General features: G+C 44.9%; 1 protein-coding gene and 1 long non-coding RNA gene across 2 annotated transcripts; one reads left to right on the top strand and one right to left on the bottom strand.

The window, feature by feature from the left end:
• The first annotated feature begins 230 nt into the window (after positions 1-230).
• LOC129594912 (uncharacterized) lies at positions 231-1939 on the top strand. The gene is made up of 4 exons (XR_008691240.1): positions 231-439; positions 579-1479; positions 1545-1633; positions 1925-1939. It is a non-coding gene; the product is annotated as an uncharacterized LOC129594912 (long non-coding RNA).
• Positions 1940-6026: 4087 nt separating this feature from the next.
• Positions 6027-7267, bottom strand: LOC129594855 (uncharacterized). The gene is made up of 3 exons (XM_055491707.1): positions 7192-7267; positions 7013-7150; positions 6027-6856 (listed from the first exon to the last, which is right to left on the bottom strand). Exons 1-3 carry the CDS (start codon positions 7265-7267, stop codon positions 6027-6029), a joined length of 1044 nt encoding a protein of 347 aa, XP_055347682.1.
• Between the last annotated feature and the right edge of the window lie 5069 nt (positions 7268-12336).

Below are 12336 nucleotides of genomic sequence, written 5' to 3'. Positions count from 1 at the left end.
AATCTGTACGAGTACCCCCTGATATGAACGGCTCTAGCTAGATACCGTTAGCTCAAAGCACGTTGAAGTTGCGCAGGTTTTCGTTGCCGGAAACTATGAATAAGTCATTTCCAATGGAAAGATGTACGCAAAAAATTTATCACCCCGGGCATAACGTGATCCAACCATGGAACATGGCTGATTGCTTGTTTTCTGACTACTGCGCGTATACATCGCTAATGGATTAACTGCAACGCATATAAATACCGGCATAATTATTGAATTCCAACGTTAGTCGTCATGAATTTTACAGACTGTTAGTTACTCAGAGAATCTGTTAGCAAGCTATCTTGTAATCTGCATTCAAGCATGATGCTGCACTGCAATGTTCTGGGATATCTGCCATGGGTGGCGTTTTTGTTTTTGCTGGAAACAAAACTCTCCACCGCCCCACCATCCGGTAACGAAGGCGTTGTGGTATTGCGTAGCGCAAAAGATACTTTAATACTGAGCGTGAACAGTGTGCCATGTCCAGCCAGTTATTTAATTCATGATTGTTACCGATTTTTTATGCATGATTTTCTTTTCTTTTATAATAGACAGAGATGAATGCCCGTACGGGAAGTACATGAACGGTACATACGGTTGCGTAGACTGTGGGTGCGTCCGCAGAGGAACAGAGTATACATATGGAGAGACAACATTGCCGTGTGATGCAAAACCGGACAATGCCAATGCAGCCGAAATTTTGCTGGACGGATATGTGATCGGTGCAGAGTGGGGACGTACCTCTCGCCTTATGACGGTTGTTCAGAGTGTCGCTGCTCGATCCAAGGCTCTGGCAGCCTTGCATGCAGTGAAATATCCGGCCAATGCAAATGCTTGAACGACAACATTGGCAGTCGAGACTGCAGCGTATGCCGGGTTGGATTTTGTAATTATCCCGTGTGCGAACCATGTGAAAATGTTATTGGTCCGGCAATTTCCAAGATCCCGACTGCTATAGTGAACGCGACGTTGGATATTCTTCGCGCTTTTTCGTTTTACATTCGACAATATTGAAATACTACAACAAGACGGTTAAACAGCGAAACATATAAACCACCATTGCGATTTGCGCCTGAAAAACTGAATATCTGAATTGCATAAATAGTTTCTCATTATTTTGGCTAGCCACTAGTTTCCCCAGAATCAAATTATTGTTACACGCCCTGTTTTAATTCATTGTATACAGTATCGACTGAATACAAAAGGTTTAGCCAGGGCCCAGGGAAACATGTTTTCACATTTTTGAAACTTGCTTCCTTGAATGTCTGCTGTGCGGAGCGCGTACAAACTTTGCATTCTCTTGGCTAGACGCAATATTAGAAGAAAAATTTATCTTTTATTGCTCAGGACAATCCTGTCGTGTTATGAGGTTGCCAATGGTACAAAGAAGTACACGATTAGCTAACAACTCTCCGGACGGGATCGTCGTAACCACTATCCCTGCCTTGCTCAGTGAGTATCGCAACTCTTGTCTCAATTGTTACAGCGGATCACAGGAAATGTATGGAATCTGGTAGGTTCAGGAACACGAAGATCAGGAATCCCTAAGCGATTGTGCTGAAGAATACTCCTAAGTTCCGGTCGTCACATATGCGGGTCGAACGAAGTACGAGCATACCGTGTTTACCACGCTATAATCCGATATAAATTACGAACGTCGATAATCACAGAAGATGCTTTACTCCGCTAACACACAATCATATGCACAACACAAGGAAAGTTAAAAGCAAGTAGTCGTCAGATCAGAAATCCAAGACTGAAATCCAATCTCTGTCGATATTAGTAGAATCTCAGACTTAAATAGACTCAGAAGTAAAAACATCAGATACACCGCTAAGCCATAAATGTAACGAATCACAGAACTGATCGGTGCTGATATCCGGTGTTGTACTTGCAGGTGAAGGCGGACAGTCAGTGGATGTACGGTGGAATCCCTCGTACGTACTCCTCCACACGTCACCCCCACAAACGTTTCTTGGCTCCTGCCAACGCAAACAAGTCCATCCGCAACATCCCGTGAGATTGTGAGCGCTCCATCCCTGATCCATCTCCCGTCCTTCGCCACAATCCACGCATGTCCATCCGATGCCCAGTGACTGTACGCCTGATCCGTGTGAGATGTTAATGTGTGGATCCTAGCGTCGTTGGCATCCGGAAGTCCATGGGATTGGCGAGGAGGAGGTCCAGGATCCAGTCGTGTTAGAATCTACTATGTACTACTGTGCCTTTTGTGCGATGAATTTTCTGTGTTCTGTATAGGCACTAGGCTTTAATAATAGTTTTTAAACTGAATTACTTATACTGTTCTTCCAGATCTTTTAATTGCAGAGAATTAGAGGATATTTGTACGGTGATTTTAATTATTAGATCTGTACAAATATATCCTGACAAATTTCGCAAAAAATGCTACAAAAATGTACAAAATGCAAAATGAAGTGCAAGATATGAGAAATCAGATATGATACATAAAAATTCCGCCATAATTCTAATTATTCGGAACGAGGGAAATTATGCAGAGAGATAATGGAGACATATTGAGGCTGCACGTTCTCCTGGACATTACCCGTATTATCCAGTCGCACGACCTGTGAGTAAGGAATCTCCGGGGACGGCTCTCTCTCCAATATCTGCATTTCTGCGACAGGTTCTTCAGGTTCTGGCGGTGGAGTTGGCTCTCGAACATCGCCCATACACTCCGAAAACCATTCTTCATAGCCTTTGATATCAAACGCAGCAGGAGACGACCAAGGCTCCTCAGGCTCTTTCTTTATCAGTCGACCACGAAAATTTACACACAAGTTTGCCGTCCGAATCCAACGCTGAGATTCTTCATCCGTTTCAAACACGCGCAGGATCTCCCGAATATGCTCTTCCTGTCGTTCTTCTTCAGCCCATTTATCGTTCTCCCGTCGGACTTCATCCATATCCTCCATCGTTTCCACATAAACCATCATTGCAGCAAGCATATTCTGACATTCTTGCTGAGCGCGATCATATGCTTCCAAAGCTCTGATGCCCAAACGTCTGGCACCACGCGTAACAACGCGACGAGCGGCTCGAGTAACAACTTTGGCCGACATTTTAGACTCAGAGACAATTCTGTAAGAGCTGTAAGGTTTTCTAAATTTGACTCGTGTTAGAATATCAACTTTTGCTTTATGTACTGAATATAGCTGTGGACATCCAATCGTGATGCAGCAATGTGTGTACCGGAAATGTATCAGACTGCCACTCCGTTGGTGCGTGAACCGGAAATACACTGTAGCGCTTATTCTAATTTTTAATTTTAATTGGAATTATCGGCTTCCGCTGAGTAGCTTCATCTTTTCCAGATTAATAGACAGATTATCATGCGAAGCAAAACAGCACAAAAATAAAGAAACTATTATCTATTAAAACTAGAAACGAAGTCATTATCGACACATGGGCGGTAAAAGATACGCAAACCATTCAAACCGTGTTGGGCTCCTTGTTCTCTTGGATGCACAACTTACAAGGCTTATTGTTCGAACTGCTGGAGCGCACTTCCGACGAGTTCTCCTTCAGTGGTGACAACGGGAAACTGTAGAAGCCAAATCCTCCCGTGTTGGCCGATGCCGTAGGCGCAGAATGTGGTTCAGCCATCTGCGAGGCGCCTCCATTCAACTGCTCCACAGTGTCTCGGTACAGCAGCGGGGCAACCTTTTCCCAACGCTGAATAGTCATACCGTCGCAAATAACATCCTTTCCAATCGTTCGTTGATCCAGAGGAACAGTATCGATCATGTCCAGTGCCATATTAATCAGCTGAGCAGCGCGAACCATTTGCTGATTCGGTGCTTCCTTCGGTTCTCGTTCTTCGTCAGGCATAGAAAACAACGACGAAATAGATTCAGTACGATAGCTACGCGGCGATCCAAACTCAGTGGCGATCGAGGACCCATGGCGCTGCGCATATCCAATCATGACAGGAATCTTATTGACGGATTCCACAGAAGCTGCAGCCAAACGAGAAGTCATTTCTTCCTCTCGACCCGAAGCGTAACGTTGGAAAAACGTGTTGTTGCGCTGCGATTTATTCGCCATGATAGTGTAGGCTTCCGATCACGACCACAAATGAAAACTAGCTAGTACTTATGGCAAAACTTGTACCGTACTGGCCATATATTTAGATTTTCAGACTAAAGGGCTTGACTTCTGGTATTGTACTATTGCATCTGTGCACAACGAGTTTTCGCTTATCCGTACTGGTTGGCTTGTACGACCGGTTATACTTGCTTAGCTCTTTTTATTTCATATTTTACTGAGTGTTTGTACTTAATATTAATTTTAACTACTAATTAGAAGGAACAAGCACCCAGACGACCTTTTTAGCTTTTTATTATTTTTTTTTGGATTTTACATTTCATTATTTTGGGGTCCCTGAGGGCTGCGTACGGTTCATACTGCACTTGGGGACGACGGTCTAACCGGATTTGTCCCATTTCCGTTAACAACAAACACACAAAACGCGTAAGAAACAACTTAGTGGCTTTTGAAAATGACGCGCCACACACCAGTAAAAATCCAAAACAACAAAATTGAAAAGAGCAACAACATTTAGGTCAGGTCAGGTAATATCACAGAACAACAACAAAATCAAAAATGTCTGCCCATGACGAGTAATAATTAACAATAAATAAATGAGAATTTACCATAGCACTTGCTGCTGCTTGGTGCCAAGGAAAATAATCCTGTCTGTCCCGCACTCGACGAGGCTGACACGGCATCCAGACGGCGACTGACTTCTTCCGCCATCTTACGTCGCTTTTCCATCTCCGACTCTCGCTGCTTCTGCTGGAGTAACTCTTGGTCAGCAACGAAATTAGGCACAAAATCATGCGAGGGTTTCCCGATTCGGTCTCGCGAAGCTGAACGGTCACGATTCGTATTCACCGGTACTGCGAAGGCATCGACTCCAGGTGGCAATCCCGGAAGTGCACTGACTGCTGGTACTGCTTGCCCGGGCTGCTGTGGTAAAGCTGCTACGCTGGCTGGCACGCTTCCGACAATCAGGATAGACGAGCCTGATAAATGTTGATCAGCATGAGGAGGAGCGGCGACAATCTGGCCCACAACTCCGCGACTCGGATCTTCAGCTGGTGGAGGCGCCTGCGCAGGGTTCGCGACGTCGACCTCCATAGGGACGCCGGAATTCTCCACTCGTTGAGCCGGATCATCTGGTCCAGCAGCATTCGGAGCAGGACCCTGTTCCCCCAAGGGTCTGCCTCCACGGATCCAATCAGATGGCCCACGACGGATGTTGTTGCTTCCGTGACTTCGATGGTACATAGGGCGATACGGGCGAAATCCGCCGCGCGCACGGCCACCACGGTATCCTCCTCTCCAGCCATACTGTTGCTGTTGTTGCGCCGTCTGCGATGACTGAAATACGGCGTCAACGAGCTTTTCAAAAGCTCGGTTCGGATCAATTGGCGGCATAGCAAATCATTACGAGAACAAGTGACCTTAGCCAGCAATAAAGCGAAGTAAAAGTTCCACACAAAATAACGAAATAACAAGGAACTAATACACGGCCTGTGCGGCGTGACTGAAAAAGGTGCAACTTAAAATGAGGAACTGCACTGTGCAGTCTGTGCTAATTTTAACTGTTTAAATACCTGTGCCTGCTGGCTGATCAAGCGTGCCGGTGTGTTGGGAAATTTCCCCACTTTCAAACCTCATTCGAGCCAACCAATCACCATCACAGGTTAAAGCTCTTTTAATAGGAGTTAGATAGATTACGTCACAGCATCGGCTTCTCCACGCATGATCAAATCATCAGATTAAAAATTTTACCAGGCACACCGCGGCAACAAAAGACTGCAGTTAGCTATTCCGGGCGTACAAAAGGCGCAAAAATTCACGGTCAAATTAAGGTTACAAAAATAGAGATGAAATATTATATAGCAATAAATCGCTAATTAATCTCGCTATAAAGGCAATCGTAACAACAAGCTCATACGAAAGATGAAGGTTAACTATGCCGATTTGATAAAAATCGATGGCAAAAATGGGTTGAGAGGAAAAATACCACGATTATCCAAAATGGGGCTGCGGACTGGTGTCAGCTGTCCAACTTGCAACTCCTCCGAGCGTGGCTCTTCTTCCTGCTGTTCGACGACAACTTGCATCTGCACCACTGCCGCTACTGCTGGAACATTTTCCGCTTGCTCGTCGTCATCGACGCACAGCTGAGACTGTTCTTCTTCCTCTGGCTGTTCATCAGCAAAATCCACTAAGTCGCTAACATCCGCTTCCTCCATTGCGACTTCTGCAGCAGACTTTTTCGGCAAGATATGCGGGTGCTCAAAATCGGGCATCGGTACATCTTCTTGGTCCGAATAAATAATAAGCGAATCTTCGAAAATCCGCATTTCACGCTCGTTTTCGCTGTCCGAATGAGAATCATCATCTTTCTTGTCCATTGGCTTAGTATTTGTAGATAGGGGCTGGAAAATGCTGACAGCCTCCGGTTTCTCCGCACTACTTCCGGCCTCTTCGTCTATTTCATCGAACTTGCGCTTAATAGATCCGATTAGACTGCTGAAGCGAACCCGGCGTTCTGCTTTAATGCGTTGAAGATGCTCCCATCCGGCTTTGGTTTCCTCACTGGTTTCGGAACTAGTGGAGTGATCAGTGGGAGAATCGCCATCCGTTTGTGTATCCAACGAACCACTGGTATCACTGCCGTTCTGATCACCGTCCGCTTCTTCACCATCCTCGGCGTCTGCGTCGTCGCCCGAATCTTCGCCGTCCTGACCAGCATTCTCAGCCGCAGCTTTAACCTCCGCTTGATGCTGGTTCAGCGCTTTAAACAGGACAGAAAAAGCTGGGTGTAAATATAGGTACTGTCTTTTGAGTTCATAGGCAATTTCTTTTGGTAACTTCTGAGTCCATTTGAATAAGTCATAACGGTGGATTAACTTGCCATCATTCGATAACCAAAGGCGATGATAATGCTCACCGGCGACATCCACACTTGGATCAACGGCTTGGGCGACGGCCATATCATCCCTATCGTCAGCCACGGCCAAATCAGGAAACTTCAGTGTTACTGAGTCGACCGACGAAGGCTCAGTCTCCGTGTCTTCTCGTCCGAGGCCTACCGCATTCAACTGTGGCCGCTTGCTGCGCTGAACAGGCCTTTCCGGCACACCAGTTCGTCGAGCAAACCCGGGGCGTGAAACGCGTACAACACCATTTCCGTTTCCTGCCACATGGTTAAAATTAATTAAGATCTCCTTCCTTTAAGTAACCATCGTGTGCCATGTCGTGTTATAATTCGATAAATAGGGTTTTAATTTAAATCTTAAAAATAGGTTTAACATTCAGCAATTCACCACGAGTCATAAGATAGTTTAAGGTAAAAAGCATAAAATACGGCATCTACCTGCAGCATGTCCACTGGTGCCGCTATCTCCCTCTGACAAGTCCGACGATTCGACCAAGCGAATCCGAGGTTTGCTGCCTCCAGGTGGTGTGCTGCTATTGCTGGACGACGAGGAAGGCTGTCCTCGCCAACGTGTCTGTTCTGGCGTGCTTGCAAATGCGCCACGGCGCTGGTTCCCGCGAACAACATCTGCACGGTCTGAACTGTTAGGTGGGATCGGTTGTTCTTCGGTGCTGCTCGATCCGCTGGATTCTCCCGCAAAATCCGCTGCTTGGGCCTGTGCTCGCGTCACTCTGTGCTCCGCACGATCTGCCGCCGATCCAGGCTGATAACCCATCGGATGCCGGTTTGCATTTGGCCTTTCCAGAATGCCACGCTCACGCATTTGGCGAGTAGGCGGTGTGGGTCGCCAAGGTACTGCATCTTCTGGCTCCGGTATTTCAGGGGAAAATCGCCGCGACATGCTTCCCGTCAAGCTTTTATGCAGAGAACCCATAAAATGACGAAAGGTGAAACCGCGATTGGGGGTACTTGGGGATCAAATATCAAAAGTGAAATAAAGAACTTCAAAAACTCAGAAATTTCCAGTTTAGATGCGGCATGTTACACACTGTACTATACAGTTTTATACGTCAGTGCCATAACATGGTGGTTTGCCTGTCGACAGGCATTCGACTTCCGATGAGTAAGTACTAATAAAATCCGCTCATATTTCGACAACCATTGTTCTTCACCGTAATTTTTATGGATGGAAGTGTTTTTTAGGGTCTATTTATTAATATTTTAACAAAAGGAAGACCGGAAACACTGATTCCGGATTTTCCGAACCAGTTTTGCGCGGGGGTTCTCCGTGGGCACACAGTGGCTGGGATAATTTCGGTATCTCGAAAAAGCTACTGCCCGCGTGCGGCTGACTCCCGGTTTTTTAGTACTTAGACTTTTTTCGAATTTTTAAAGACTTATCGCGAACTTTTATTTCTGTTTTCCTTTTCTGATTTTATTGTATTGACATCCTTTGTTTTTCTTCTCTACATCAGGTAAGTGTTTATAATTATCAGCATTTTCAGTTAATTAATATTTTGCACTGTGTAGGCGCCATGTACTGCCTGAGTGCTCCCTCTCGTGGCGATATGCGCGGAACTCGGCGTCTTTGCAACGACGTTGCCGCGATGCTCAAGAAACCGCTGGAGCCCATGGAAACTTTGAAGGCTCGTCGTCAGGAGGCAATGAAGGCTTGTGTACAAGTTCGCCTCCTAGATGCCTTTATGAAGAGCGAACTAGTGGATGTTACCGATATGCAGGAGTTTATCTGCACTTTGCATGACGATTTCACTTCCGCTCGTGTAAAACTGTACTTGGAGGAAAGTATTTCCCCTGGATTTCTTTTGAAACAACTACATGTGGATGGACGATTCATCCTGGGGGAAGCTGAGCGTCTTCGGAGCCGTCGCCCCGTTCTGATTATCGACCAGACCTACAAGCTCCGTGCCGCCATCTGTGGTGTACTTCTTGAAGCTGGATGCGGAGTTACTCGCCAGGAATTACTCGTGTGGCTGCATAACACTTACGCTGTGGAAATCCCACATTTTCCTATTGAATTCCGAAAGGCACTGCTGGCACTGCTTCGTTCGGGACGCATACGAACTGGGAATGGAACGCTGTTTATTCATCCCTGCGTCGATGCGCGAATGAAATGGGTACGCGCTGGAGAACTCTCGACCGAATTTGGACGCACTCTCAGTAAGCTTCTATTTTTATTTTTAATTTTAACAAGGCTGCCAATATACCGTATTCCTCCACTTTTATTTTCTGATTTTATAGCAATCCGGATGCAGCCGCACGAGGCCGATTGCCCGTATTTGTGCTATGGTTTTGGCGATCTCACAGTGAACGATATGTGTTTTGCTATTGTAAATGCCGCATCTGAATTGGGGAATGTGCGTGTTCCTGCTGTCCCTTCGGGAGCTATGGACGATCCTGGACCGTCAACCAGTTCATCCAGTGGAGAAGTTCCTGTTTCTGTGAACTTCCGTTATGCTGCGCCCGAGAAGGAATTCCTTCCAGCTCGTCGTCCTGCTCGTGCTCACACTGTGCTGCCCACCTCTGCTGATATCATTCGCACCGAAGTTGTTTCTGCCGGGCAGACTCTCAACGCCATCGCTGATTCACTGCGTCATAATTTAAAGGAAGCAGACGCCAGCGTCGCCAGTCTGAAGCGTCGCGTCAATGATCAATCCGCTATAGGAAATCCAAGGAAATCGGCAAAATCTTCCCGTTGATTTTAATTAATTTGAGAAACTTCCTGCGCTCTGTTTTTCTTCGTAGACTAATCTCATCTAAATTTGCTGAATAATATTGTTGATGTTCTCGTTGGTAGCAATCTTCGACAATTAAACCATGTACTCATTTTAGTTAAAAATGCCGTTTCCACTGCAAGTGTGTTAAAATCCCACTATTATGTAAATTCTTTTCGCAATATTCTCGTAAAATTCAATCCATGATATTCAGATTTTCTCATCTTGATTAAAATTTAAGACAGACCAATAAAAAGATATTTTTCACTTTAATTTACAGCACTTTATTTACAAAATATTTGCCCTTGGTGGGATTCGATTCTAGATTCTGGCAACAACAAGGAAGGATCCGTACACAACTCGGCCACTACGGTTTTAGTGATTTATACTGTTACAGATAGTGCCGGAATTGTATAAATTGTCACTTGGGGTTAAAATCTGCTCCCTTCACCATTACATTTATTCTCCTGGTCTAAAAATTAAATTTGTTTGCAAGGAGTTGAAAAATATATTTTTCAGGCCGTTACTAGGTAGTTAATTTGCAAAATTGACAACCATATAGGCACTTGAACTCGCTGACCCGGCTATCGGAGATGAGTGACATATCGCTCGGCCACTACAGCATTACTGATTTTAAGTTTTAACCAATGATCTCTAAAACTGTGATTCTACATAATGGAACCATAAAAAGGATTAAAAATTAAATTTATTTACAAAATCACTGCCATCGCTGGGATTGAACTAGCAACCTTAAACCGTTGTTGAGGATCTGTTAGCCACTAGACCACTACCTGAATTCGCGTTTAAAATTAATCTAGCTATCGCCAAAATCGTATCCGCCATATTTAAAACGTAGGAATGGCAAAAAATGAATGAGCCATTTACAAAAGTTTTTATTGTGGGTCTCGAACCTGGCATCTCGAAGCATTATCCAACAGTAGCGACCCCTACACTACTGCAGTAATTTCGCATTTTAAACTCATTGTGCAATCACGGAAAATGTTATTTTAATGTTAATTCCACATTTTCGGTAAAAAACTAAATTCTAAATCGTAAATGTTTATTTCACTGGGTATAGAACTCTAGACCTGAGCGTGAAGAAATGCCATCGCTCACCCGTGCACTACGCAGTTATTACTGGCTTTATTCCCGATTTCAATCCTTGCATTTGAAAATATATAACGGCGGTTCAGCATGTCGTGTTATGCGATATTATGCGATATTGGATGTTACAACTTCCGGTGGGTCATATCATGTTATGCCACATTTCAGATCAATCAGTTTTTATTATTATGGTTCAAGATCGACAACTATTGCTTTTATTACAATCGATCGGCAACCAGACAACGCAAGTGAGTCCGAAAAACTATCGATAAAATTCTAATAAAATCTAATAAAATCTATACACGCGGTAACGCGTCAAATACAAGTGCAGGCAAATGCACTTCTTCTACTAACGGGACTGAAATAATGAGCATAGGAAATTGGAGCAAATAAAGTTTCCGAAACTCATAAACTGAGAAAAAGAATGAACCAAAAGAATCCGAGAAAACATTCAGCAACCCTTTAGTCAAAACCAAATCCCCGCGGGTACGCATATTCGCAGTACGGGCCTCGTCCGCTTAGAATTTTGTCGTAGTGCTCTTTCTGTTGGCGCGCGAACATGCGCATAAACTTCTCATAAGATAAATTCTGAATCTGTTCCGGAGTCATACGACTTGTATACTTGACGTGCCAGTCCGGGAGAGGAAGATTCTTGGGTTTCGGTTTGGCGATGGTATGATAGTTTCCGCCACGCTGTTCAGCCAATCGCAGGCGTAACTGCTCCGCTGCCCATCTTTGTCGCTCTGGCTGGAGGGGCTTGTCCTGATCTGGTTCCTCGTGACGCTTGCGGAACTCTTCTTCTTCCAACAAATGCTGTTGGAGAATCAAGACGCGCTTCGGCACTGCGCCAACAATGCTGACAGAAAACTCGTTTGGCACGGGCATGCTGCTTGATGGTATTTCGCTGCCACTTGCCTTTTGCTCTCTCTGCGGGGCTTGCTCTTCCTGCTCACCGACTTCTTCATCCGTAAATTGCAGGAGGTCTCCCACGTCTGATTCCTGCACAGGAACTAGAGCTACTGGCTCGTACGGTTCCTTCCACATGGACTCTGCGTACAGTTCCGGGGCTTCGCGTATCTTACACAGTCCGGTTCACGAAGTGTCTTCTGCATCGCAAGCGGTTTAATGGTCTCTGGCACTTTCTCGTCCGCTGCAGTCTTACGAGACATGATTGCTGTCAGATTGCTCGGAAAAATTGGAAATGTTGCACGTAAATGTTCATAATTAAAACTTCAACAATTGGAGATTACTTTTTCGCAAAAACACTACAGTGCACACACGTGCTCAACTGGAAATGTGAATATGGGCTAAACTGCCCCTACGTTATAGTTCGGCTCAGCACAGACACGTTCATTTGTTTACTGTTCCTGTTTTCACTTTCGTCGATCTCTCCTTCATTTTGGTAGGAAATTATGGAAAACTTGATGTTTTATTTTATTTTAGTATTTGGTAAGCAGAAATAATACAGTTTACTCTATGATGAGTATATTTGATCCAGGG

This window comes from Paramacrobiotus metropolitanus, unplaced genomic scaffold, assembly GCF_019649055.1.
Source record: "Paramacrobiotus metropolitanus isolate TYO unplaced genomic scaffold, Prichtersi_v1.0 Parri_scaffold0000072, whole genome shotgun sequence".
Taxonomy (NCBI): Eukaryota; Metazoa; Tardigrada; class Eutardigrada; order Parachela; family Macrobiotidae; genus Paramacrobiotus; species Paramacrobiotus metropolitanus.
The sequence above is the reverse complement of the archived record's forward strand: the minus strand, read 5'-3'. Positions and strand labels throughout refer to the sequence as shown.